The sequence below is a fragment of the Triplophysa rosa genome, linkage group LG9, assembly GCF_024868665.1.
Source record: "Triplophysa rosa linkage group LG9, Trosa_1v2, whole genome shotgun sequence".
Classification (NCBI taxonomy): Eukaryota; Metazoa; Chordata; class Actinopteri; order Cypriniformes; family Nemacheilidae; genus Triplophysa; species Triplophysa rosa.
In genome coordinates this window covers 12,783,246-12,810,574 of record NC_079898.1, presented here as the reverse complement: position 1 = coordinate 12,810,574, position 27,329 = coordinate 12,783,246, and the positions used below count along the sequence as shown (strand labels likewise).

Sequence of the window (27,329 nt, the reverse complement as noted above, 5' to 3'; positions counted from 1 at the left end):
ACCCAAAGACCATATGCACATGTGCACAGGTTTAGGTTAGCAGAGGATCAGGGTCACCTCTTCTTGCCCTTGCACAGTGTGAGACTTGTCCAGTGTGCATCGCAGCGTCGACCTGCACGTCTGTCAGCACTTAGCGTTTATTTACCCTGCTACATAATCTCAGCAACACAAGACGCCTCTCCACTGCTTTGACATGGTGAGTGATGTGTGTGTTAGAGAGAGAGAGGGGTTTACAGTATGTATATTTGTTTGTGTTGCAAATAGACTGGACTATGTACAGTGATCTCAATTCAGATTATCAGGAAAGCTTTCTAGGCAGGGTCATAACCTCTAGAACTAGTGGAAACATGCTGATCCCCCTGGCTTTTCAGTGGTTAATACTTAAATTATTACATTAGCCATTTTTACATTTACTAAGCTAATTAACTTTAATATTCTCATTCCCAAGTGATGTGTAAGTTGATTTGTTTTTAGGGATAGTTTTCTCAAAAATAACAATTCTGTCATAATTTATTCACCCTCATGTTTTCAAACCCTGTATATGACTCATTCTTCTGTAGAACACAAAAGAAGATGTTTTGAGAAAAGTCTCAGGGGGGTTTGTCTCTATATACAATGGAAGTCATTGGGGTTCAGTGTTGTTCGGTAACCAACATTCTTCAAAATATCTTCTTTTGCGTTCTGCAGAAGAAAGTCATACAGTTTTGAGTGAATTGGAGGGTCAGTAATTGAAAGAATTTTCTTATTTTGGGGTGAACTTTCCCTTTAAGATTTTACCTTTACAAGATGATAACACATTGCCCTCTGTTGTTGCTTGTACTGTCATGACATGCATGTTAGCCAAAGTGGGTGGGACCTCCAGAGTTTACGTTTATATAGTTAACTGTCAATCACTGAGGCAGAAGAGGATTGTTTTTCAGGTTTCCCAACTGCTTAAAGGTCCCAAAGGGCACATTTTACCATTTTACCCAGCTGTGAGAGAAAACAGCACACACACGTCCGGATATTAAGGAAACTGTCACTCTCCTTGACACACTTTCCCATGTGTACCTCAAGTCCACTTGCAGCGTCTTATCTTCTTAATTATATGAATTCATTTTTATTAAACATCTTTTTTGTTTTCCTTAAGGAATATATTTGTTAGTTACTTAAAACGTACCCGTAATTTAGTGTCGCTGGTTATTGGTTCAAATGTTTTGATTATTGTTCATACATTGATGTTGCTTTAAAGCTGTTTATTGCTTCTGTTCATAAAGTGTTTGCAAATGTTAAGATAAAATTGTTGTTCCAAACCTGTATAAATTCTGGGGCACCATTGACTAGCATTAAATGGTTGTCAACGGTGCCCCAGAACTGTTTGTTTTCCTAAATTCTTCTAAATATTTTCTTTTGTGTTTAAAAACAAATATAGACAAAAATCAGTGTTGCCCCAGAAATTTCAGTTGCTAACATTCTTCCAAATATCTTTCTTTGTGTTCAACCTAACAAAGAAATGTATACAGGTTTGGAACAACTTGAGGTGAGTAATTCATGACAGAATTGTCATTTTTGGGGAAACTATCCCTTTAAAGGGGTAATTTCGCACAAATACATTTTGTTGTCATTTACATTTACTAGGGTTACAGCTACGAATGTGGAAGAAATAAGGATGAACAGCTTACCACGTACATTATTACAAAATAAATAATGATTTTTTTTGTGGATGAACTGCCCCTTTAAGGACAAGGAAGAAAAGCTGTGATGATGTCACTGTAGTTTTCTGAAAGCTTTCTCTTTTTAATGGGCCTGCTGAGACTGTTCCCTTAGGGTGAAACGGAAGAGAGCGAATGAAGGTGTGAGTATTGACTGACAGGAAGTTGATGGACGATGATTGATAGCTCTGCTCTTTTTCGCGTGGGAAAAAGTAAAAGTTATGTTCTCCTGAACACCTTCTCTTATATTATGATTCATACTAGTGCTGTAGCTGTATATGTTGTGTGGTCCATTTTCCATATACTACTTGTTGAATAAAATTGAAATACCCGTTGGTGGGTTCTGGATAGTCTTCCGCAATAACCTCTTATCTTTCGGTCCTTATTGGTGTTTATTTTAGTTACAAACTAATGAAAAAGAGCAACATCCGTGTTTTTCTCACGTTATTGCTGGGCGAGTGTGCACGTGGGAGCAGCTCTCATGTTCTGTCTGACAGGTGTTTACTGACTCCAGACCTGAACTCCAGGCTTCACCTGAGGTAAAGGAAAGATGGAGGCGAGTGTAGGTGAGAAAAGTGTCGCCGTTAAAATGTCAACTCATTGCCAGGAAACTGCATCACCTGATTTGCTGCCAGAAGCTTTCAGTCTCAGTTGAAAGCTTGTTTTAATTCATGCAATAGTGTTTTCCAGGTCTGGAAAAGTCATTGAAATGAATACAGTTGCTGTTGTGTAGAATTTGCGAAGAGAGAATTAATTCATTTCATTGAATAGTTATTCAGACTGTGGTTGGAATGACTCATAAGCAAATTTGTCTGAATTAAAGGTGTTGTGTGTAATTTTTTGGAGGATCTATTGACAGAAATGCAATATAATATACACAACTATGTCTTCAGAGGTGTAAAAGGGCCTTACATAATGAAGCGTTATGTTTTTATTACCTTAGAATGAGCTATTTCTATCTACATACACTGCAGGTCCCCTTGCATGGAATTTTCACAATGTTGTTTCTACAGTAGCCCTAAACGGACAAACTGCTCTACAGAGCGTGTTTCATAATAAATATGTTATCTCCTTCAGAAAAGAAGCGAAAACGTGACGACATCTTAGCCCTGTGTCAGCCACCGTAGTGCTTGGAAAGGGAGAGGAGAGGGATGGAGTGAGCCGTTGGTTGTCATTCAGAAGCTCACCACTGGATGCCGCTAAATTTCACACACTGAGGCTTTAAAATTGCTTGAAAAACCCAGGAAGAACTGGAATGATAATGGAAAACTCTGAATAGTCATTTTATTTTATTTCCAATTATTTGGCATGGAGCTTGACATCGATCGAAACATCTACACATGACCTTGTAGTTAAGACAGCAGAACGTATAGAGTAGCAGACCGCTTTCTTTCGTTTCCTAGAACAGGTAGAACTTCAACGCTGTCAGTCATTGGCGTCTCTTCGACCTCTGTCAGGATGTCTTCAGCAGTTTTCAAATGCCTCATTTGGAGCTTTCATGTTTTGCTGAAAACGCGGGGCTCTGGTTTCTCAGGAGGCAGAGGTTTGGGAGGTATGTAAAGGGATCTCCCCGTCAAACATCTTTGTGTTTTCAACTCTCTCTGGGAAGTGTGTTTTCAGAGCCTGCAGCTGGTTAGATGTACGCTGGGTCACAAGGGTGGGGAGAGAAGAGAAGAACTGATTGACATCTCAGAGTGGCAGCTTTTGATAAAAAAAGCTGTTAACTGGGCCGAGTGTGGACAGACGCACTTTGTTCTGGTGCTGGGACCTGTCCAAGCCAAACAGGACCTCGCACCTGAATTTAATCTTGCGGTGTGTATTTGGGACGGGGTGTATGTTTTCGTGTGTACGTGGGTGCGTGAGTTTGTGTCATCCGTGCGTATTTGTGTTACCGCTCCGTTTCGTCTCCCTGCTCTGGAGTGGCAGAAGCAAGGGATTCTGGGTACGCGTCTGTTCACACTTAAACAGGTTTCAAAACTATGTGAACTCGCACCACATTTCTTCACCTATTCCTCAATGCTTTAATTGAGTTGGGGTTGTTGTGTCTTCAGGGCGACCGCACTGCTACGCCGTGTCAGAGCTCAGCTGCCAGCCGCTCTTCCTACTGAGGAAGGGCGGAGAGCGGCACAACGTGTGTTTGAAGACAGATGGAGAGCTTAATATGAGCTTTAAGAGAACACTGTGTTTCTCATGAAGCAGCGGAGAGCTTCTCAAAGATGTTGTTTGATTCTAATCTTATGCTTTAGCAGATGTAGCTCAGTGCTCTTCGGTTTAACACTCTCTAATTGAAATGGTTATGCCGTTTTAGATATATCCACTAGGATTGACGAGAGCTTGAAGAGATGACATGGGTAAAAGCCAAAGCCTCTTTCAAGAGCGACTACCAGAAGGCCGGATGATTCACAGCGTCAAGGCTGAATTTTCAGATAGTCACATATGTCGACCACAACACTGTTATTATTCTCTTGTTCATCTTTGTTCAATTTGTTCACAGTGATTGATCTGTCTTTGAAGCCGTATTCCCTCCCTCTCGACCCGCTGTGGCAGACCGCCTGACAGTTGATGCGGATCATTGAACGTTCTCCCGTTCCATCATGTGCCGCTCATTTATGCTTTTCTCCCAGTATGCGAGCGCTACTATCACAGTGGGGGCGTCCCACCTCATAAATTAACGGAGCATCGCGTATATCTTCCAGGAATCGTCTTAAAAATAGATCTGGGGGGCTGTTATAATTGATGGCGTTCTAATGAGTGTGCATTCCATCAGCAGTGCCTGGAGGCCATCGTTTTTAGGAGTCTTTCTGCGTGCTTCAGGACTGTGAGAATTTTCGATTCATCCGTGCTCCAGGCCTTCTGTTCAGCCAACTGCCTGCCAAGTACTCAAAAGCTAACCTTAGGGTTTGGGAGCAGATACATGGGAACCTGTCTGCATACTTCTCAGGTTGCATCCGGCTATTGTGCACCAGCGGGTTTTTGTGGGCCATAAATAAGGTGTTTGGTATTCTTATGAAAGTCTCTCGAGCATGCGCGAATTAATTTATTTATTTATCAGAGTGGTGTCAGTGGTTGTTACTGCACAAGCTATATACAGCGGTCATATAGTGATGTGTGATCGTTTTGTAACGATCTTAAAGGGCCAGTTCACCCCCCCCCCAAAAAAAATTCTGTCATCATTTACTCACCCACGAGTTGTTTCAAATCTGTATACATTTCTTTGTTCTGATGAACACAGAGAAGGATGTTTGGAAGAATGCTTGTATCCAAACAGTTATTGGCCACCATTGACTACTATAGTAAGAAAAATTACAATGGTAGTCAAAAGTGCCCCAGAACTGTTTGCTGTCCTACATTCTTCAAAATATCTTATTTTGTATTTAGCAGAACAAAGAAATTTATGAAACAATTATCCAGTTATGGTAGTCCATGGTGGCCAAGAACTGTTTGGTCACAAGCATTCTTCAAAATATCTTTCTCTGTGTTCATCAGATCAAAGAAATTTATGCAGATTTGGAACAACTTGTGGGTGAGTAAATGAAGACAGAATTTTTGTATTTTAGGGTGAACCTTTCCTGTAATATAGTTTAAAGGAATCGTCCACTTTCAACATACAGTTTCATGATAATTTACTCACCCCTGTTGTCATCCAAGATGTTTATGTATTTTTTTCTTTAGTCGAAAAGAATTTAAGGTTTTTGATGAAAACATTCCAGGATTTTTCTCCATATAGTGGACTTCAATGGACTCCAAATGGTTGAAGGTCAAAATTACAGTTTCAGTGCAGCTTCAAGGGCTTTAAACGATACCAGACGATGGGTCTTATCTAGCGAAACGATCGGTCATTTTGTAAAAAAACAAAAAATGTAGATGCTTTATAAACACAAATGCTCGCCTTGATCTGCTCTGCGATGCGCGTTCGTTCTCTGCTCTGCGATGCGCGTTCATGACTTAACGAAATACGTAATTACGTTGAAAAGGTCAACGTTTGACGTAGGCGAAAGTACTGAGTTCCGCCTATGTCAAGTGTGACCTTTTATAACGTAGTTACGTATTACGTGAAGTCATGAACGCGCATCGCAGAGCAAGGCGAGCATTTGTGTTTATAAAGCATATACATTTTTATTTTTTTTAGAAAATGACCGATCGTTTCGCTAGATAAGACCCATCGTCTGGTATCGTTTAAAGTTCTTGAAGCTGCACTGAAACGGTAATTTTGACCTTCAACCGTTTGGAGTCCATTGAAGTCCACTATATGGAGAAAAATCCTGGAATGTGAAAAATCCTTCATCAAAAACCTTAAATTCTTTTCGACTAAAGAAAAAAATACATAAACATCTTGGATGACAACAGGGGTGAGTAAATTATCATGAAAATGTATGTTGAAAGTGGACGATTCCTTTAAGTAATATAAGGGAAAATGCTATAAATTGTATACGTCTGGGTATTTTGAGAGTAAAAGAGGATCATTAGGAATGATTGATGTGTAGTTGATGAATTTCTAATGAAAGCTTTTTCCCTCAGGCACTCCTGTTTATTGTTTAGACTTCTTGCATCTTTTTCACACATGCATTCCAGAAGCATACACAAATTTCTCACCTCTCTAAGGTTACAAAAGAAAAGTGTGAGATAGTCTGGCTGAATGTTTCAGCAGGGTTTTCCCCACACGAAGCCTGTTTCTGTGCAGTTAAATGTTTAGCAGTATAGTATTACAGTTTCTTTTCAAAATTTGTGTATCACTAGCTAGTTGTAGGAAGTGATACTCAAATAATCTTCCTTTATTTTCTCATGAAGTACCACAGCCTCTCTGGTGTAATTGATGCTTTCTTTGAGAACTTTTGGTGTGTTTCAATTAACTCTGTTTACCACTAGAGGCAATATTGTGAAAGAGTACATGATTGTTCATGTCTCACACGCTTACCTGTTCGCCCTCATGTCATTCCAAACCGGCATGACTTTGTTTTCCGTGTAACACAAAAGTAGATATTATGAAGAATGTTGGTGACTAAACAACACCGGACCCCATTGACTTCCATGGTATGGACACAACACTACTGAGACATTTCTCAAAATATCTTCTGTTGTGTTCCACAGAATAAAGAATCATATACTGCATGACGGTGAATAAATGATGACAAAATTGAACTTTAATCTGTCCGCCATATTTAAGCTCTTGTGAGGTTTTCTTTTTTCTACTGCTTTAATCAAGTCTGTTTAAAGTGATAGTTCACCCAAAAATCCTTTTGGTTAGAAAAAACAGAGGTTTCTTTATTCATATCTGATTGGACACTTTTCACCTCATGTTATACATCTCGTCGTGGTTGGCGACTGGTCTCATTTACCGTGTCCATTAACACCTTTTGGTTGCAAACACAGTATCCCCTGGGACAGTTTTGTGGTGCCGTATTCAATCATTATAGCTATTGCATGTGCCAGTCATTTTAGGACCGAGCATTAAAACATCATCACTTTTTCACTGAAAGAAAAACTTTATATATAGAGCCTCTGCTTACAGGAGTCTCTGTAGTTCCTGTTTCTTATTTAGTTTAATGGTGTCAGTTAGTGCCCTTTTTTATTTATTTAATTACATAGTGTGTTTTACTAGACTATATTTATATTGTATTATGTTTTACCTATTTTTCTACAGTATTTATCAAACATTTCCTTGTCTTGGTGTGCTTTGCTCTCAACGGACATGTGTTTTCTGGACAAACAGGCAGATCTGCTAATGAGGTTTACATGATCAGGTTTCACTAGAACACAATATTTGTTTTCGGGGTGTTCTTTGTGTGTTGTCTGAACATCTGCTTCTCAGACCTCTTTGACATCCTTGCCTTGCTGGCCACATTTTTACAGTCCTGTACTGTGTTTTATTACAATGGATAACAGTGCTTTAGCCGTACGTTGCATCACTCTGAAACATAATTGCTGTGGAGGGATGCTAACATTCAGTCTGTGTGTGATTGAATTCCACTATATCGTTGTTGTCTTCCTGAAAACTCGTATGTCCAAATTTGCTGTCCAAAGTTGACGAGCACTTTTTAATACTTTTTATTGGTTAGATATTAGCAAAACCCAGTGACAAGCATAAAGGGTGACTAATAATAATGATTTATGACAAAAAATAGAAATCACGAAATATGCAGATACAAGGATTTAGAAGGAAAGCAGCGATATGTAAATGTTATTAAAAAGAAAACAAAGACATCATAATTAGTTTTAGTTAATACAAAGAATGCATGTTTCATATTATTTTGTCTATCACATCTAAGTAAGTTCATAAAAAAATGTGTATCATATCCTAGAATGAGTAACACAAAAAGCATTAGGATAGAGATTCCTAGTACACGGCATCTCATGCCTAACGTTGACTATAACATTAGCACTTTCTCAAAGTAAACCACTGTGTCTAAAAAGAAGAGAAATATATCGCCTATCTCTTTGTTTATTATTTCCGCCTGTTCCCGTGTTAGCGTTTGACTGTGGGAGATTGAATGTGTATATTGAATTAGCTGTAAGAGGACTGAGGGCTTCTCATTCTGTATGAATGGTGAATTTGTAATCACACAAACACAAAACACGCTGGCAGATAGATAAAGAGAGCTTTAAACATACTTACAGTGTAAATGTACTTGCAGAAAGTAAACAGAACAGGCGATGCATGTCATACACTCCACCACAAACTGTCTTTGCTCCCCTTTGGCCGTTCTTACTGTTTGATTTTCCCCGGATGAAACAGAAAATGAGAGAATCCAGTTTTTTTGACCTGTTAATGTTCCCTCTGTGAAGTTTGGATGTTCCCTGTCACCCTTTTATGCAACCATAAAACTGGCGGATCATGTGAAAGTTACCTGCACGCTTAAAGCTTCATCAAAAGGGCTTTGAATCTTTATATCTTTGATTTTAGTCATTTAAGTCTAATTATAGTGCAGTTTAGCCAAACGTGTATTTTCCTCTGTGTTCAATTAGCATCATTCCTCTGGACTTAAATGCTTTAAAGAAGCATGGCAGTGCTGTTTTTGTATTTTACCTATCCTGCCTCATGTGGATTGACTGGACAGATTAACCCATTTTGATTAAATTACATTGTCGAGTTTTCCTCCGAAGCCACTACAGGGGTTCTCAGTCATTACATAAAACTCTTGTAAATATAGTAGAGCGTTCATCGTAATGAGTCCTCCCAAATGAAGTATTGCACATTCTTCTAACCAGGTCTCCAACACCGTTAACGTCTTCCATGTGGATCATGGTCCCAATGCCAGACAGACAAAGGCTTGTCAGAATTCCCTGCTCGCTCCTAATTTTGGTCCGTTTTGGATTTGGCCTTGTGGTTTTCTGTACTTTGAATTCCATCTCCATTTTAGAAAACCGCCTCCAAAGTGTGAAAAGTTCGGCTGGATTAACTTTATCAATTCTCTGCACTTAATGGAAAACCCCTGTGAGAGGACTTTGAAGTGTCACAGATGCTTTCCAACGAAAACAGCCTCAGACCTTCTCGCCGCGTCTCTCGAGGAGAAGCGATCCACCGACCGCCTTTTTATTCTGCAGTTTCTCTTATTTCTCGGACCAGCATGAACCCTGCAAAGTATTTAAGGTTACCGTTTGATTGCCAGTGACACAGCATTGGCCTGGTGAAAAAGAATTGTTTTGGGAAAGTGACTGAGACGATGAGATATTATTACACTTTCTTGATATTTAAAACGATACAGTAGAATTTTTACTACTAAAAAGTGATTTTAAAGGGGTCATATGACACGGCTAAAATGAATATTATCGTTTGTTTTAGATGTAATGCAATGTGTATACACGATTTAAGGTTCAAAAGCGCTGTATTTTCCACATACCATGCATGTTTGTATCTCCTCTTTGCCCCGCCTCTCTGAAACGCGCAGATTTTTTACAAAGCTCATCGCTCTGAAAAGCGAGGTGTGCTGTGATTGGCCAGTTAACCAGTGCATAGTGATTGGTCGAATATTGCAAGCGTGTGACGGAAATGTAACGCCTCCTCCGTAACCATTTTTGGAACATCAGGTTCCAAAGCAATTGTACTGACAGTACTGATTTGGGCGGTCTTAGTCAACTCATAACATGAACTGATGTAGATTTGTGGGGGTGTGGTTACACGAGGTGTTTCAGACAGGTCTGGGTGAGCATTCGCTTTTAGATAGAATGCATCTTTTGTTCCGACACTTTCATATTTGCAATTTTACGTGTCTAATACATGCATGGGCAACTTATAACACACCAAAGACACAGATAAACACGTGTTCGCGCCATACGACCCCTTTAAAGATTAAAGCATTATTGTCAAGGTGCTTGATTTTTTAAAGTTCCTCCCATTTTGCACACTTCTGTAAAGACCATGGTCACTCTTTCCAGCACGACGTGTCACAGAGTTTGCTGAGGGCAGCGCTGGACGGGGTGGTGCAGGAGTGTGTGAGCTTCGTGGGAGTGGACATCAACATCTGTTCAGAGACGCTGATGAGGTAGGGGCCAAATACTTTCCAGCAGCAGTCACAACATGGCAACTTCTCACTCGCCTCCCCACTACTGCTTAATGCTCTGTTTAGTCTGACACCCTTCACGCCACACACACGCTCAAAAGCGTGCACCGTAACATTTTTTCACGTCTTCACTACAAACAAACATTGTGATCTACATACACAAACAGTGCTGTTCCCCAACATAGTCTCAAATTAAGATATATAGCCTTAAATATTAGTCACATAAACTTAACCAATGATCGAAATGCATGGAGTGCTTATGTACTGGAAGTAAATCTGCTAGCTGCTCTGCTTAATTCGTTGTAGGATTTCGTGAGTAATTCTCACGGAAAACAGTGGCGTGCAACGCGTTCGCAGAATGAAATCTGGATCATTTTTACATGCCATTCAATGCACTCTGGAAACGTTCGTTTTCACATGCACGGATTATTCTTTAGTCTACAGAGCTTGGTGTGTTTACTTAAGTTTAAAAGAGAAATTGATGAGGGCACGCAGACTTTCATCTTTCAACGATACACTAAATTCACATACATGTAAGCAGTAGGTTGAAATGCGACCTCTATATTTAACTATAGGCTTATGAATTATTGCCACACACACATCACTAGTCTGAGCCGGAAAGCTGTACGTTGCCATTAGTAGGCAGGGTTAATGCTAGTGAGGTAGCCCGGGATCAGGTCATCTGTTTACCTGACTTTAAATGAGCTCTCAGTACCAGAGCTCCAGACAGCAGTGTTCATGGCTCCAGCATTATTCGACCCTTATTTATATGTGATGACATATAGTGTTTACATAGCTGCTTTCGGTGGAGCTGCCACTTCGAATTGCCCACACCGCGTCACAAAAAAAACCTTCTCAATGCCTGTCTGTTTCGGATGAAAAGGTCAAAAAGATTATGAGATCTTAGGCAGCCGTTTGGTAATTCTGTTTGGAAAATGTTCACAATATTTTTACTAATATCTGACGTCTCATTTGTGAGCATGTAGGGATTACATCAGTATGAAAAGGAATTTCCATAGCCTTGGGTGGACTTCTAAAGTTAAACTTTTTTTATCCAGGATGTGCGGTTAATGCAGAGTATTGACATATACAGCAGTGAGTAATTCCAAAAGCAAACGGCTTTTAAATACTTGCGGTTGAGCGGAGGGATTTGAGGGGTTAAATTTAGGATTTTTTGAACAGAATATCTGTTATATTTTTGCTCAAGTTTTACTGTAAAAAAATTAAAGCCTCACCTTCTGATTTCTAGGCACTGGTTACACCTAAGGACTGTTCCTTATATTTACTGAACTTTAAAGGGATAGTACACCCGGAATTAAAAATTCTGTCATCATTATTCTTGTCATTTCAAACCTGTTTGACTGTCTTTCTTCTGCAGAACACAAAATATATTTTGAAGAATGTTGGTAACCAAACAACGACGGTACCCGTTCACTTTTGTGGTATGGACACAAAACCAATGCAATGCGTGGTTCGGTTACCAACATTCATCAAAATATCTTTTGTGGTCTGCAGAAGAAAGACAGTCACAGGTTTGAAATGACAAGAAGGTCAGTAAATGATAAAAGAGTTTTTATTTTGGGGTGAACTATCCTGGGACGATATATCGCGATTCACACTAACTATGAAAATCGATCTGAAATCGATTCTGTGTTTTATGCACAGCTCTTCCGTGAACCACGGCTCTTTGATCAGTAGGAAGTACTGCTCGATCTAAAATCACTACGAGATTTGAGTCGTTTGTAACGTACATTTGAAAAAGCAACACTCGTCAAACATCATCATTATAAATATAGTTTTTAATCATGAAAATACCTGAAAAGGTTTGAAGCACAGCGATAGAATATCACCATGGCATTTCCTGGAACTACGGCCGTTTCTCAATTCCAAGAACGCAAAGAACGGACTTGTGTTCTCGTAGAGACAGGTCTTGCGAGGCAGACTCGGAAGAACGAACCTGAAGTGACTTCTGGGACTTTAAGCGGGTTCCGTACGCGCGCAAGGCCGCATTCGATGCATCCTTGATATCGAGAACACATCCGGGTATTTTCATGCGTTCTCTGTTCTTGTGTTCTGTGAGTTAAAGAAACATTTAGGCAATATATAATATTGTAAAGGGCAAATATACATATAAACACAAACGTAAATAAACTGCTGAAAATAAGCTCAATATATTAATTCTTTTTTTTTTAATTCTATGAATTAAAACAGTGCACAATATAAAACATGGTCAATTTAAGAATAAAGTAAGATCAACCAATGTTAATCAATCAATGTTAACAACATGTTTAATTGTACATGAAAGTCGGCTGAGACTGTTTTTCGCGCTGTTTGTGGTAATCTGTCCCGTGGGCTCATGGGATATAGAGCATCTCAAGTATCCTTCGCTGAGTACTTCTAAATCTGGGCGTAACCAGTAAGCCATCCGGGAATTTCTCGCCTACTCTTTTATTAATACTGACGATTCGGACATACTACTCTGTTCAAGTACTGTTTTCTCCTACTACATAGTAGGTAAGTAGGCATATTCAGATGCAACATACTGATGATTAGTATACGCACGTCAAAATCGTTGGCCTACTGCTTTTTGCATACTATATAGTAAGGAAGTATGCCATTTTGGATACAGCCAGCAAGAAACGGCCTACATGTGTGTAAATGACACTTCTTCTGCGGCCCATAGTTAGAGTTTATGCGCAAGTTCGCCCTCTGGCTTTCGGATATGGCGGCATTTCACCATAATTCATCGAGAAACTTATAAGAATTGCACGATATATGGTCCCAGCCTTGCCTTTAAGCCAAAGGCTTTTTTTTACAGTGCATGCAGCTTGAACTTTTAGATTTTGAAAATTGTATTACTTTACTGGTAAAAATCAATGAAAAAAACAAACCAAACTAACAATCTGGTAAAAATGTATAATTTTCCATAAATCCAGAAGTCAAGTTTATTTCTATAGTGCTTTTTGCATGGTTTGCACTGTTTGCATTGTTGCAAAGCAGCTGTAAAGAAAACAAACTATACAACTGTAAAACTTCGGGTAAAATCAGAAGAGAGATGTTTCACAAGAAACACAAGACACGCGCCACATGTCTTTTAGTCTTAAATGTACAAGTGAGTTTTGTCAGTTGTGCTTGTTGTATTTTCAGACATGTCTCAGGTCTGAATACAGGACGAGCTCGCAGCATCATGGAGTGGAGAGAAATGAATGGACCTTTTCTCAACCGAGAGCAGCTCAAATTGGTGAAAGGCCTGGGCCCTAAGAGCTTTCAGCAGTGTGCTGGCTTCATAAGGGTCAACCCCGAGACGGTGCTAAGGTATCAGTCTGCCTTTATAACATGAATTGTATGATTTTCTCGCGCTGTGATGTTTAAATGTAAAGCTTTGCTGTTTTACAGGTCCTTTAGTAGCTTAAATATTTTTAATACTATAATACACTTCTGCAGGATTCTTAAAATCTTTCAGGCCTTTTACTCTGTATTTGTGGTTCATACAGTTACAGCCCTGGAGGGAACAAAGAACTTGATGTTCCTCAGAATCAGACTGCTGGGAAAAGAAAAGGCAAAGCCTCTGGTAGCATCTCTAACCAGTTTAACCCGCTGGACCAAACCTGCATCCACCCAGAATCCTACAGCATCGCCCTGAGGTGAGAACAGAGCTTGGCATTGAACTATCGCATTACTTCACCACTGCAGTCGATCATTGGGTCTGCTTAAGGCTTGACCCAAGCGGTAGCGTGCGTGTTTACATCAAGTGGGAGCATCTGGTCCTGTGTTGCTCGGTGCGAGAGGGCCGTGCTGCAAGCTGCTGCCACTTATATGAAAAGCACATTCAGCGTGTGCTCTGGACTGTCTGGCAGTGAATGTAGTTCTCCCTGCAGCTGTGCTGCTCAAGCCTGTTTAGACTACTCCAATCTGACACTCGCGCCTGTTGCTTCCAGAAGATGTGCGCACGGATGCCCTGCGGTTTGGATGCGCCTGCGTGCATGACAGCTGCGAGTTAAATCGAAATCGGTGTGTGCATGTGAAAGAGGCTTTTTTCTGTAAATTGAATATGAACGTTGGGCACAGCAATCTGATGCTGTGGAATTCTGAGGATTCATTGATGGCAACTGTAATTTAGGAAAAAGACATTCATTCACTGCGTGTTACTCACGTCTTTCATTTCCACTGAAAAAGAGGTTTTAGTGTTGGATGTAGCACAGTGGGTGTGCTTGTGCAGAAACGCTTTGTGTCACTTGGTAGTTTATATCTGTGCATTGATACAGCCCGGTATAAAAGTTTAAAAGTGCTTGGAAATGCTTTTGAAAAAAACTGGAAAAAGAAAGTTATGGTAAATTAATACGAAATATTTTTAAATGGAATATCACCTAGACGCTTTGTACAAAAGATCAGATTTCCTTTAATTGTAGCACATGCAAATCAACTTGGGATAACACGGATCATTAGGTTTCATACGAACTTGTGGAGTCCATGCCAGCTCGTGATGTCATTAAAGCAAAAGAGCGGCATGCCAAATACTTAAAAAGTGTAACCCTGGCAGAGAAAACTTCTTTTTTTATGATTTACTGTTTTCTATATAAAATCAACCTACATGTAAAGAACATTCTGTGAAAATATAACCTTGATATATTTGATATTGACTGAGTAAGGCCATTTGAAAGTTTGAAGTCATTGTAAAATTGCATTAGCCTGGATTTCCCAAATGAGAAAGTATTAAAAAATATTTTTATTAAGCTTTGCTCTCAAATTATAATGTAAAAGGAAGCAGTTTCACTAGTGGTCTGAGACGTCTAAACCCCACTGTATATGCACGTGTCCGCATGTGTGACCCATGTGTGAGCGCGTGCTTGTCCGTCCGTCCGCCCGATCTGTCGTCGAAGGCGCCTGCATGGGTCAGAGGTCTAATAAAGCCACTTAGGACCATGGAGTGGAGGAATAATCAGCCTGTCATATCCTCCCTCCTCTCCTCTCCTTCTGTTTGTTTTTATTTCTCTCCGTTAGGCTTCATTTCCGACTAAACCAGGCAGAAAAGCCTCCCTCGCAGTCCGCTGTATTATCACCATCCTCTATCGTTACCAAATGCTGTGCTAATGGACGTTGCTCCACTCCAATTGTCATCGTGAGGCCAGGCATATTTTTCTTGGAGTAACAGGATTTGATTAAACATGGCCACCAGCAGTGCTGAGTTGGTAATGTAGAGGCCAGCTAATGTAGCGGCCTTAAAACAAGGGTTTCTAGGGGGCTGGGGAGGAATTCTGGGTATTGCTAATAAATTGTATCAAATATGTTGCAAGCTTGAGCCAGGGCTGGAATCATGAGGCTAATGATGCGAGCAGAATGTCTGAGCGATGGCCTTATAATGATGATGACAAGCTTGACAGATTCCCAACAATCTGTAACCCATTTCTGAACTGGGTTCATCACTTGTGTCCTCTGTTTCACCAGCTCATTCTCTTTCCCTCGCATATTATTGAGTAGAGACAGCCCATCTCCTTTTTCACTTCCTCTAATTCGCTGCCCTCCAAAAAAGGAGAGGACAGATTATTCGTTATGGCCAGTCTTTCTCAAATGATTTTGGAACAAAAAATCACAATCATGGTTTTTATTCGAATGTAATTAACATTGTTGCTCATTTTTAGAAAATTTGCACAGTATTAAAATTACAATGTATTTTTCTCTGCCGGAATGTTTTGTATGCACTATAGTGGTGGTGCATTCTTGTGGACAGCTATAGAAAACACATCAGATTGACAATGACAAACATTCTCGTGCAAATACATGTACATCTCTGATACTACAGTAGGTTTTTAGCCTTTATATTTTGGCTTGTAAATTAAATACAGATATTGATACGGATATGCATAAAAACAGAAAATTTTATCTGAAATATTTGCACAGCATTTTGAAAGACAACATGAACTATTCAACTTCTTTAATATTCATTCAAATGTAATTTAATTATACTACCCGAATACAAAATAACAAAAACTGGTTAGTCCTCTGGCGTGTGTGTATTGAAGTTGGTACAGAAGGTGGCTTAAATCAGTCACACGTTTTGCTTGTGAAAACATGCAGCTTGTCTTCCTCCATTTTGTGAGTGATTTTGTTGCACGATGGGCGCTTTGCGAAGCGTGGGCCAGCAGACGGTAATGGTGGATCATGTTGCTCTAATGTGATGAACTTGATATCCTAAGCCTCACCACTTGGAATCACTTCCCACACATACACACACAAATATGCGTTCGCAATATGCAGCGCTTGACCCATCATGGATCATCTATAGGATTTAAGTATTATCTTTGGAACATGTAAATAATCTCCAAAATGTCACTATTCAGATTGAACAATATTTATTGGGATAGTTCACCCAAAAATGAAGATTCTTTAATCGTTTACTCACCCTCTTGTCATTTCAATCCTGTATGAGTTACTTTCTTCTTTAGAACACAAAAGAAGATATTTTGAAGAATGTTGGTAACCAAACAACACTGGCACACATGGACTTGCATTGGTTTTGTGTCTATACAATAGAAGTGAATTGGTGCCGCCGTTGTTCGGTTACCAACATTGTTTAAAATATCTTCTTTTGTGTTCTGCAGAAGAAATAAAGTCATAGTCGTGAAATAACACGAGGGTAGGTTAATGATGACAAAGGGGGTGAGCTATCACTTTAAGCTAATTTCTAAAAATATTTTAGCTCAGGTTGATGGACATCCCATCAAATTGCACAGCGGTAAATAAATTTGTTTATTTATTTTACAAATAGAAAGAGTAAATTAATTTCTATAAATGTAAGCTGTTGACCGTTTCATCCGTTTACTTTAAATGTTTAAGTATCTTCTCAAAACTCTTAAGATTTGTTAACAAAGACTACAGTGTGCTATGTGTAAGCAGGTTATGCAGTAGCGAGTCAGTCTTCACTGAGCTCTTAAGGCAAGAGTGGTTTATAGATCCGTCGGCCGAGCACCACATTTAACACAAAAACCAGCAGCATTTTTGTGCAAAAGATGTATAAGAGTTGTCATCTTGCAATTGCGGTAATTCCGTCACGACGTGAACGCGGCATTTGTTACAACAGATCTGGCCGAAATCTCTGAATCAGCTGAGAATTGATATCAAATGTCACCAATTTTGACTTCTTACATTCCCTAATGATAAAAAATGTACTTGAGGGGACCACACACTAAAGCAGAATCATTGTGTCTGGATAGCCTCTATCTGTGGGCCCACCCAGCAGCTTACGACGTGTGGAACCGAGGCCTCCTTTGCGCTGCTCCTCGGCAGAGCTGCTTTTCATTACGCCCGGAGGATAAGGCAGACTCCGCTCTCCCCGATCCAAGAGAGCAGCGGCCCTGGTACCCCCTAAACACTAACACACCAGAGGGAAACATAAGCCCAGCTGAGACCCCCTCCAGAAACCTGAGCCCCCGGGCCAATCACCCGCCACCACCACACTTACAGTGTAGCTGTTCATAAATCACTCAAAGTTCAGCTCTCCACCTTCTCTCTCTCTCTCTGCTGCCTGCTCTGGCACTGGTCGTGGACAGCTGGAGAGCGGCATAGCGTCCCTTATGAATATTACGGAAATCTTGGGAGGACCACTGGAGGACGATATGTAGTTGCTTTTGGATAGCATGAGCACTTAAGTAATTTGTTGAAATTGGTACAAGTACTGGGCACAGGTACATGTGTGAAAAACATTTAAATGCCGGTGTTCTCAGGACATTGAGTAAGAGATTATGTGCGATGAAATTTGATTTACAAGATTTGTCATTACAGCTCAATTGTTGTTGTTGTTTTGGCCTACATAACACGCATTGAATGACTTGGGTCTGCATTACGAAAACGTCCACATTGACCTGCAAGACATGCTGGAATTCGTCAGCTAAACGTGCATGTCTGTTACCCTTTGCATTTTCATCACCTCATAACTCTGAGACCCTATGATTATTTTTTTGTTTCACCAGACCTAGTTCTGCTCTAAGACTGTTGGTTGTTTCAAAGTGAGCAGGAAAGCCATTTAACTTCTGTATCATCTCAGGTTACTTATGAAAAATAGACTGGTTATGTACTGCTAACATAATTAGCGGCGCTCGCTGAGGCCATCAAAGCGCTGAGGTCCGTTCTGACCCCTTAAGCCGAATGATTAAACTTCGGCATGTAACTCATCCCTCACCGTTTGTGCTGAAACACAGATCATACCTCAGCTTGTCAGCGAACGGTGCGATATTACTTTTTGAAGAGTTCAGATGGACGATTTTCACCTGATGCATGATCTAACAGGTGAAAAATTCCATATACTGTACATACAATGGGAACCAGGCCATATAGGGACCCGAATATAGCGACTTTCATGGCTTGAAGCGAAAAATGTTGTTGACCTAACAGCGATGGCAGCCATTCACTTGCATTGGTTTTGTGTCCACACAGTAGAAGTCAATGGGTGCCACTGCTGTTCGGTTATCAACATTCTTCAAAATATCTTCTCTTGTGTTCTGCAGAAGGAAGGAAGTCATAGAGGTTCGAAATGACAAGAGGGTGAGTAAATGATGACAGAATTTCCATTTTTGGGAGAACTATCCCCTTCACCTAGCAACGCCTTCAATGAGAATCATTCATCATTTATTTGCCTTCGTGTAATTTCAAACCTGTGTGACTTTCTTTCTTCTCCAGAACAAAAGAAGATATTTTTAAGAATGTTGTCCCCCATTGACTTCCATTGTATGGTCACAAAACCACAGAGACATTTCTCAAAATATTTTTTGGGTGTTCCACGGAAGTGTCATATACATATATTATGTTTTGAATACATGATGACAGAATTTCTATTGTTGACGTGGATCTTTCTATATAACCCATTACCCATCAGCATCCCTCCTGTCAAGTGTACACTTTATCAGCAGGGTGAGTCAGGAAGGAACAATGATCCATATGTACGTGCATCGAGCTCGGTACAGTGCGGAATTGTCAGCGCGCGTACCAAAGAGTGAGTGTGAGCAGATTTGCCTTTTGCTGTTGCTGTCAAGCCCCCTGTCTGCAGCAGGAAATGGGTGGGGCTTGAACCCACCTGCCCTGTCAGTCACACAGAGGACAGCTGCGCTGGCTGGCTGGCGTCAGGCTGTCACGACGACGGCCATCCATCAGCAAGCTGGCTCAGCAGGTCCCTTGCCAAAACTCACATTCCAATAATACCCCTGGACCCCAGCATTCCTCAGCCACCTCTGGACAACTTGACCTCTCAAAGTCCTTGCCTCAAGCTTGTTGACCACTCCAGGACATGATGTATGGCACTGTATAGGTTATGTTGCCCATTATAAGTGTGCTTTGCATAGAGAGTAGTATTTAGATTTTATGGAGGCATTATAAGTCTTCACAGTTTTTCTTGTGTTGAATGACTTATTTAGGCCTCATGTACATTACTGTTCAAAAGTTTAGATCACTTGACTTAAATGTATCTTGCGATCTTAAAATGACCATTGGTTCTCAAGCCTTCCTGTTCCTTCCGACCCCCCGCTCTGCATATTTTGCGTCTCTCTCTTGTTTAACACACCTTATTGAAATCACGCGAGGAACAGGATTGAGAACCGCCGTTATATACAATTTGATTTAATTTAATACGATTAAGTTACAATAAAATATTGATATGAATTAATATGAATATAAATTCAATTTTAAATTGATTGTTACATTATAACCACAGACAGGAAGTTAACTTAGGCCAGGAGTGTGTGTCCGATAAAATCATCTGTATTTTTGAATTTTTTAGTACACAAAATAGTTGGAAAAACATAATAACTTTGATTCGATATGTTTTTTTTTTATTAAAAAGTTCTTGAAATAGATGATTTGGGCTAAATAATGAGGGAAAGAACAGCCAATATGAGCCCTGCATTTATGAAAACTACTTTGGGTGAGACCTGAAGAAACTGGCTGATAAAATGCCAATTCTGCAAAAACAAGGCAAATGTTAACAAGGCTATTTTAGAGAGCGCTTTTTATTATTCTACAAAATATGAATATGAATATTTTCACTGTGCAACACAGAATAATACTGTAGTATAAGCACTTCATCACTGTCAGTTTCTAAGTATATAGAGTCATCATGAGCCAGAGTTTATAGCTTGTGCCAAGTAATTGGCCCTGTCTGGATCTTTTTTTGCTGGATGTGTTTGGTCTGTAAGCGACATCCTGATTCACTCCTCAAGCCTTAGCACTAACCTTCTCATACGTATGATACTCGCTAAGCTGTTAGATTTATAGAGGGAGACAGAGTTTTCATCTCTGGGACTAGAAATCAAGATTTAGAACATAATTAGCCTCACCTCACCTCCCCTTTTTCCTCTCCTCCGCTCTTGTGCGGCGGCCTTCAGGCTCCTCGCCGGCGTCAGGGGAGTTCCTCCACGTGTGGAGGGCTCTGGGAAGGGCTATTAAAAAGCCATTCATTAAGACACCACCTCCCATGGACCTCAGCAGACCTCCCTACCTTTCCGCACACTTGATTCTGATGCTGTGGTGTGTTGCTCAGAAACTCAGGTTTCAAATGAAATCAAATGCACTTTTTTCATTTATTCCTCCACCTTTGTCTGTTCATGCAGGTTCTTGTCTCAGATTGGGAGCAGTTTGGATATGATGGGCAGTGATTCTCTCAGGCACAGTGTGAAGAACAGTGTTAAGAGCAGTAGTCTGGATGTTCTGGCAAAATCTTTGAACACCCCACCTGAGACTCTTCAGCTTATCGTGGACGGACTCACTCAGCCTCCTGGTTTTGACATTCGCCAGGGTAAGAATCTATCAGTGACACCCATACTGCCCCACAGTTTAACCCTAGTGTTTGGATACAGATATTTAGCGAAAAAAGAAGAAAAATCAAAATTTGTAGGGTTGGGTTGCATGAGTAATATATCACGATAACACTGTTTATCACAATATATTGTTATATTTGTATTGTTTAGAAATGTAATAACACTAATAGACAAACAGTAAATTACAAAATAAGTGCATGAATAATTTGTGCTTTTTGCGCATGAAACCAACTTAGCATAGCACAAACCAAAGTTGACAAATCAAAACACTCTCCCAACACGACTGCAACACACACACATCTGAGACAATGCTGGCAACTCTTTCTTTCTCAAATTTTTTTTTCTTAGCGGTTCTCCTGTCTCCCCTGAGTCCGTCTCTTGTCTGTGAGATGACAGGGCGGCGCTCCAGGCTTTTGAAGTCTCGCCGCGTAAACCGGGGGAAGACCCGCGTTATTAAAGCAGACCTGCCGACAGATATATCATTAATGAGAGAAAAGGCTGCTTTAAAAAGCAACACAGAACACCCTTGATCCCAGCGCTAAAATCCCCCGCCACTCTCTCTCGGAGTGAATAAAAACTACCAAACAACAAACGCCTCTTCTGGTTTTAATGTTACGTTCAGACATCTGAGAAGACATTGTTTTTCTTCTGCGGGTGTTGATAGTAAATGTTACGTTTCATTTAAGATGACAGGATCATAATTGAGACGAATGTCTTAACGTGTTTTAAGGGTTGGGGAACGGAGTTCATTATATGCAGAGGGAAGGTTTTCTTTGGTAACGGGATGGAGTTTTATTTTCCGCACTTGGAAAGATGATGATGGCGCTGTTCGTTAAAGTCGAATTAACAATGGAACTCTGGTGGGGGAGAAAATGCTGTTTGTAGATATTGTAGGCATAATTCAATGCCAAAATATGATGTGGTTAGTTTAAAAGAAAAAGTTTTCCGAAGCACGTTTTGTGCCACAAAAGCGCTTTGATCATATCTGAATGAGTATGCTTTATCACACATTAGGACACATAATCGGTCCATTTTGCAATGTTTGCAACGTTTGATGGGCGTTCCAGAGAATGAGATGTCACTTTGGGTGGTGATTCAGGGTGTTGTGCACTAGATGGGACACTAGGTTTCTCATCAGATGGCTGTAGGCTCACTTCCCCTGCTTAGAAGCCTGATGAGTCCTGCTCTGTAGCCAGCTGTATAAATAACTGCCATGTGAGCTGTGCTGTAAGGTAAGGTGTCCCGGATAAGAATAATCAGAGATGAATGTTTCCTGGACTGCAGAGCCTGCTGAGAGACCGTGTTTATGTAAAAAGCACCTCCCAAAGAAAATCTCTCAAAAACTGACTAGAAGAAGTGAGGAGGAAGAGGTTTGAGGGGCCTGGTAATTTCGGATCTCTAACTTTGGAGGTCTCTGATATGGGCGGAGTTGATGTCACTGTTTTTCTCGATTTCCATCCTTTTTTCTTCTCTAAATGATGTTTTTCTTCTCCGTTTAGATTTCGAGCAGGCAGATTTCAAGAAAGAAATCGTGTCTATGGATGACCTGTACGATGGGATGGTTCTAACCGGGCGCGTAACGAACGCTGCGTTATTTGGAGCTTTCGTGGACATCGGAGTTGGTCGTAGCGGGCTCATCCCAAAGCGTTTTATCACTCCTGATAAACTTCCAAATGACAGAAAAAGACGCAGCCTAGCTCTCGGTCCAGGCGAACGGGTGGAGGTGATGGTCAAACATGTTGATCTCCAGAGGAATCGGATCAGTCTGGACCTCATAAGAGTTCTCAGATGAACTGATTGATCAAAGGAATAAATTATAAAAACATTTTGTATTTGTTTATTGAAATGAAACATTTTGACATCAAGCTGCTGTGTTGAATGTGAGGTGAAACTGTTCAAATGTTTGAAATGTGTTCTGCACTATAGCAGATTCTTACTTATCAATGGTTAATAATATATATTTTTGTATTGAATATATATTATTTTTCACGTCTTGCTTCCTTTATTTCAGTATAAATATGCTGCCATTTTGTTCTCTTTGTCCTTTACACTACACAGTATGCAGAGAACTTTTTTTCTCCTTTAAAAATGTAGGTTCAGATGTTAATCTTTTCGAAGATATTTCAGCAAAGTTTGTATGATGGCTCTAAATATTTAGTGTAGATAATATTAGTTTTTAAACCTACAGGATGTTTTTGTTATAAAGCTTGTTGATCTGTTTTTCAGCTTGAACACTGTAGTGCAGTATCATTTTGGTGCCTGAATGGATGTAATTGCAGCACATGATTTCTACAAACTGGTTACTGTTGCTATGGAGCACTTCTGACACAGTCACAGATGTTACCCCGCCAAACTCAAACACGTTTGATTGACAGTCACTTATCAAGCAGTGAGGAGGGGGTTGAACAAACAGCTGCCACACTCCAATATGACTAGAGGCCATTGGGAAAAGCAAACCTAATTACCATGGCTAGCCACGTGCTAATGAGCTACTTCAAAATTAATCCCATACTCCCTTATCTCTATTATCTAATCTGTTTATATGACACAAATAGAAAAATGGATAAATAAGAAACCCGATGTGCCATGAGCACTTCATTGGAACCACAGGGAGAGAATTTCAAATGAGTGTGTGTATTTACATTTGGGATCTTTCATTTGTATGACAAGGAACTGAAGTGAAGAATGGTGTTGCATCAATTGTTAAAAGTAAATGACCCTAATAAAATGACTCGGTTTATAGTTTTTTACTAGAATTGGTTTATTGAAAATGCTTTTCATATTTCCAACTTTTTGTTGGTATTTTCTATTCATAGCTGAAGCATTTTTGCCCTACATAGCCTACAGATGTTTTGGTTTGATGTTCTAGTTTGAATTTACATATTTATGGTAAATGACAGGTGCTTAATTAAACATAATTGGAAAACAAATACAAAACAAAAAGTTTTGTGGATGGCGATCATAACTCATTATTCTGTGTGTCAGATAGCTGCTGCTAGTTAACAGGTTTTAGTTTGTTGGGTTTCCAGAGAACAGACTTTTACAGTATAAATCAATGTATGTATCAAACAAAAGCATGAATGTAAGTCTTATTAGCAATGTTGACATTTTACTTTCAAAGCCACAAACCACATGCGTTTCTTCCTGTTTCAGCATGTGCATTCTATTGTAATCTGTTAATGTTCAGTGCATATTTTTCTAGAAAAAAAATTTCTGTAACCAACGACAGCACATTAAACCTGAACTCATCTTTAATTTTATCCTGCAGTTCAAATGGTTCTGGTTCACAGTGTGTGTGTGTATTTTCTATAATGATTTATTATGAGACTAAAGGAGGAAAACAGGCAAATGGAAGTATCCATTGTTCCATAATCATTTTTTTTGTCAATCATTTTTTTAAATTGCTTTATTGTCTAAGTAACCATATTTTGTCCCGCATTCCTCTTGATAACAGAAAGGGAACTTGAATGAAATATGTAGCTTCTAACAAGACTTTTCAAACGTGAGACTGTAAGCTTATAGCACAGCACATTTTTATTACTAAAAAAGGATGAAGAGACCCCCTTACATATAGGCTTGGCTTGTAAATCCAGAGAAAATACTGTAGTCTTATACAGCATAGAATGACATTCTAAATAATTATGTGCTTTATGCATGAGGCATTGTCAAATCTGGACAATATTGTTCATGTAGCGCAATTGCAAGAGGATTGCATCAACAGTGCAAAAGGTCATGGGTTCATTTTATTAAAAAAAAAAACATGCTACTAAAATAAGTGCACTGTAAATTACTTTGGATAAAAGCGTCTACCAAATGCAGAAATTAGAAAGGGTTCTACCCAACCTTTCCGAATTTGTTCCCAGAAATTTCTTGAATAGCCAAACTTAGCCATTTACCATATTTTGAAGCTGAAACTTTTTATTACCCTTGAAAATTACCACAAACTTATGGCCACTCAAGCACATTTTCATAACAAGACAAGTACAAACCATCTCTTTCCCAATGGAGTAATGGAGACTCAAGAAAATGAACAGCAGGAACAGTAAGCTCTCCAAAGGAACATCAAGAGCACTTTTGCAAAACTTTTCAAAAATTTCACCGGTACCGTCGCACAATACTGGCTTCATGGGAAAACCACCCAAACCTTCATTAATGAAATCATAAGTTTGATGTAAATATTGTCATATTAATGGTGTCGGTTGCTTGTGTGTGATATTTATTTATCTTTAAATATGGAAGGTTGAGAGCTGCTGTAGAAGAGCTGCAGTATTCAATTAAACATTGTGAGTCTCTGATGGAGGTTCTATTAAATTGATTTTATTCCTTTATGTGGGAAATCTGGAGACATAATTCAAAACTCCTTCCTGTTTGTGTCATTGTTTGGTACACACTGAAGCTAATATAAGTGTGCTAACTAAGATTCTTGGCCCACAGACTTTTATTATTAACAAGACTGACTGCATTCCGCAACAAAATTCACTGCTTTAATATTAAAATATGTAAAATAAGAAATATGCTCAATTACACTACATAAATATTTATACTGATCTCCTGTGGACACTCTTATTTAACCCCAAAAGCTTTTTGTTGGTTCAACTTAAAAAGTAAGTTACCGGGTTGCCTTAAAAATGTTTGTTAATTTAACTTAAAAATAATAGATAACTCAATATTTTAAGGCAACCAGGTAACTTATTTTTCAAAGTTGAACCAACAATTTTTTTACAGTGAGGTTGCACAAATCAAAGATGTTTTCTTTAGACTGTTTGGCCCGGTTTCACAGACACGGCTTAGCTTAAACTAGGACTATTCCTTAGTTGAATTAAGATATTTCTGTCGCTTTTATAAAAATGCCTTAGAAGAAGACATTACTGGTGTGCATCTTGAGACAAAACAATGGCACTGATATATTTTAAGATATTTCTGGAAAAGTTATATTCAGTTAAGACAGGTCACACATTCATTTTAGTCTAGGACTAGCCTTAAGCCTTGTCTGTGAAACCAGGCGTTTGTGTCCTGAATCTCATCACTTACATCAGTGAGATTCAGATTATTTCTCTTACTACAGTGTATGATTTAAACCGTGTATTATGTTGCAGTTTCTAATAAAGATGCGGGCCAACTGGCAAATAAATAAGCCAAATTTTTGCATTTGGCGCTTGGTGAGTGTTAATTTTGGACCTTGGGTACAGTGGTACTCTACATTGCCCTGGTGTTTTACATTCATCACATCATCAAGAGCCTGTAGCTTAACTCCTGCTCCACATCTAGTCATTGCCAAAGACATTGCGTAGTTGGACCAGATGTTTTGTCTGAGCCCAATGCTTTTCTTAATTTAGCTATATGCAGAAAGATTGAGAAAAAATGAACAAATAAAAGGTAGCACACGCACACACATTGACACATGTACAATCCAAGAAAATTGGGACTCTATAAAGACCATGTGAAGGCAAACAAGAGCTGAGAGATCTATCGGTCACAATCGTGATCACAGCTGTAAATGATAGCAGGCAGACACATGCCCACAAAGACATCAGCTTTGACCCGTCGAGTTCCCCTTCAGCCTTTCTCAGTGAGACCTCTGCATTTCCAATCACAACAGCAGAGCAATGCACCGCTTTGTCCAGAAACAAATGAGACAAGTGAATGCATGACTTCAAACCCGTGTCCAAAATCAGCAGAGCATTCTGATAGCCCATGCAGCGCAGACCGAGGCCACCTACATGGTCTTTATAGAGTCCTTAGGGCAACAGTATTGGCTCTGCCAATGAACTCAATGGGTTCTACATGGAGGTGGTGTTGTTGTTTTCAAATAATTGGCTGTAGCTCTGGTTGACTCACGTTTGTGGTTGAGATTGGAAACCCTTGTTTTGGAGGCGCTTGTGGTGTCCAAAAAGATGCCCCTATGCTGGGGGCTTTCAAACTGTTCTAAAAAGCTCCAGCATTGAACATTTTGATGTTTTTTATTTGCCACAACATTTTCAAGTCATGAGGTGGTCTACCTTTCAACTAATGGGTTAACTCGTATACTATNGACGTTTTTATATATTTAATGTAGGAAATTTACAAAATATCTTCATGGAACATGATCTTTACTTAATATCCTAATGATTTTTGGCATAAAAGAAAAATCGATAATTTTGACCCAAACAATGTATTTTTGCCTTTTACTAAAAATGTTCCCGTGCTACTTAAGACTGGTTTTGTGATCCAGGGTCACATATATAGTATACGAGTTAACCCATTAGTTGAAAGGTAGACCACCTCATGACTTGAAAATGTTGTGGCAAATAAAAAACATCAAAATGTTCAATGCTGGAGCTTTTTAGAACAGTTTGAAA

The 27,329-nt window shown here is 39.5% G+C and overlaps 1 protein-coding gene across 2 annotated transcripts in view; it reads left to right on the top strand.

The window, feature by feature from the left end:
- The window catches only part of srbd1 (S1 RNA binding domain 1), a 57,078-nt gene extending 32,831 nt beyond the window's left edge, over nt 1-24,247 (top strand). For both annotated transcript variants that reach the window (XM_057342823.1, XM_057342824.1), the window contains 5 exons: nt 10,065-10,171; nt 13,337-13,504; nt 13,684-13,833; nt 20,785-20,969; nt 22,491-24,247. In XM_057342823.1, the coding sequence (XP_057198806.1) occupies nt 10,065-10,171; nt 13,337-13,504; nt 13,684-13,833; nt 20,785-20,969; nt 22,491-22,783 (903 nt within the window). In that variant the 3' untranslated portion in view covers nt 22,784-24,247. The remainder of the gene's footprint in view (nt 1-10,064; nt 10,172-13,336; nt 13,505-13,683; nt 13,834-20,784; nt 20,970-22,490) is intronic.
- Nucleotides 24,248-27,329: the final 3,082 nt, after the last annotated feature.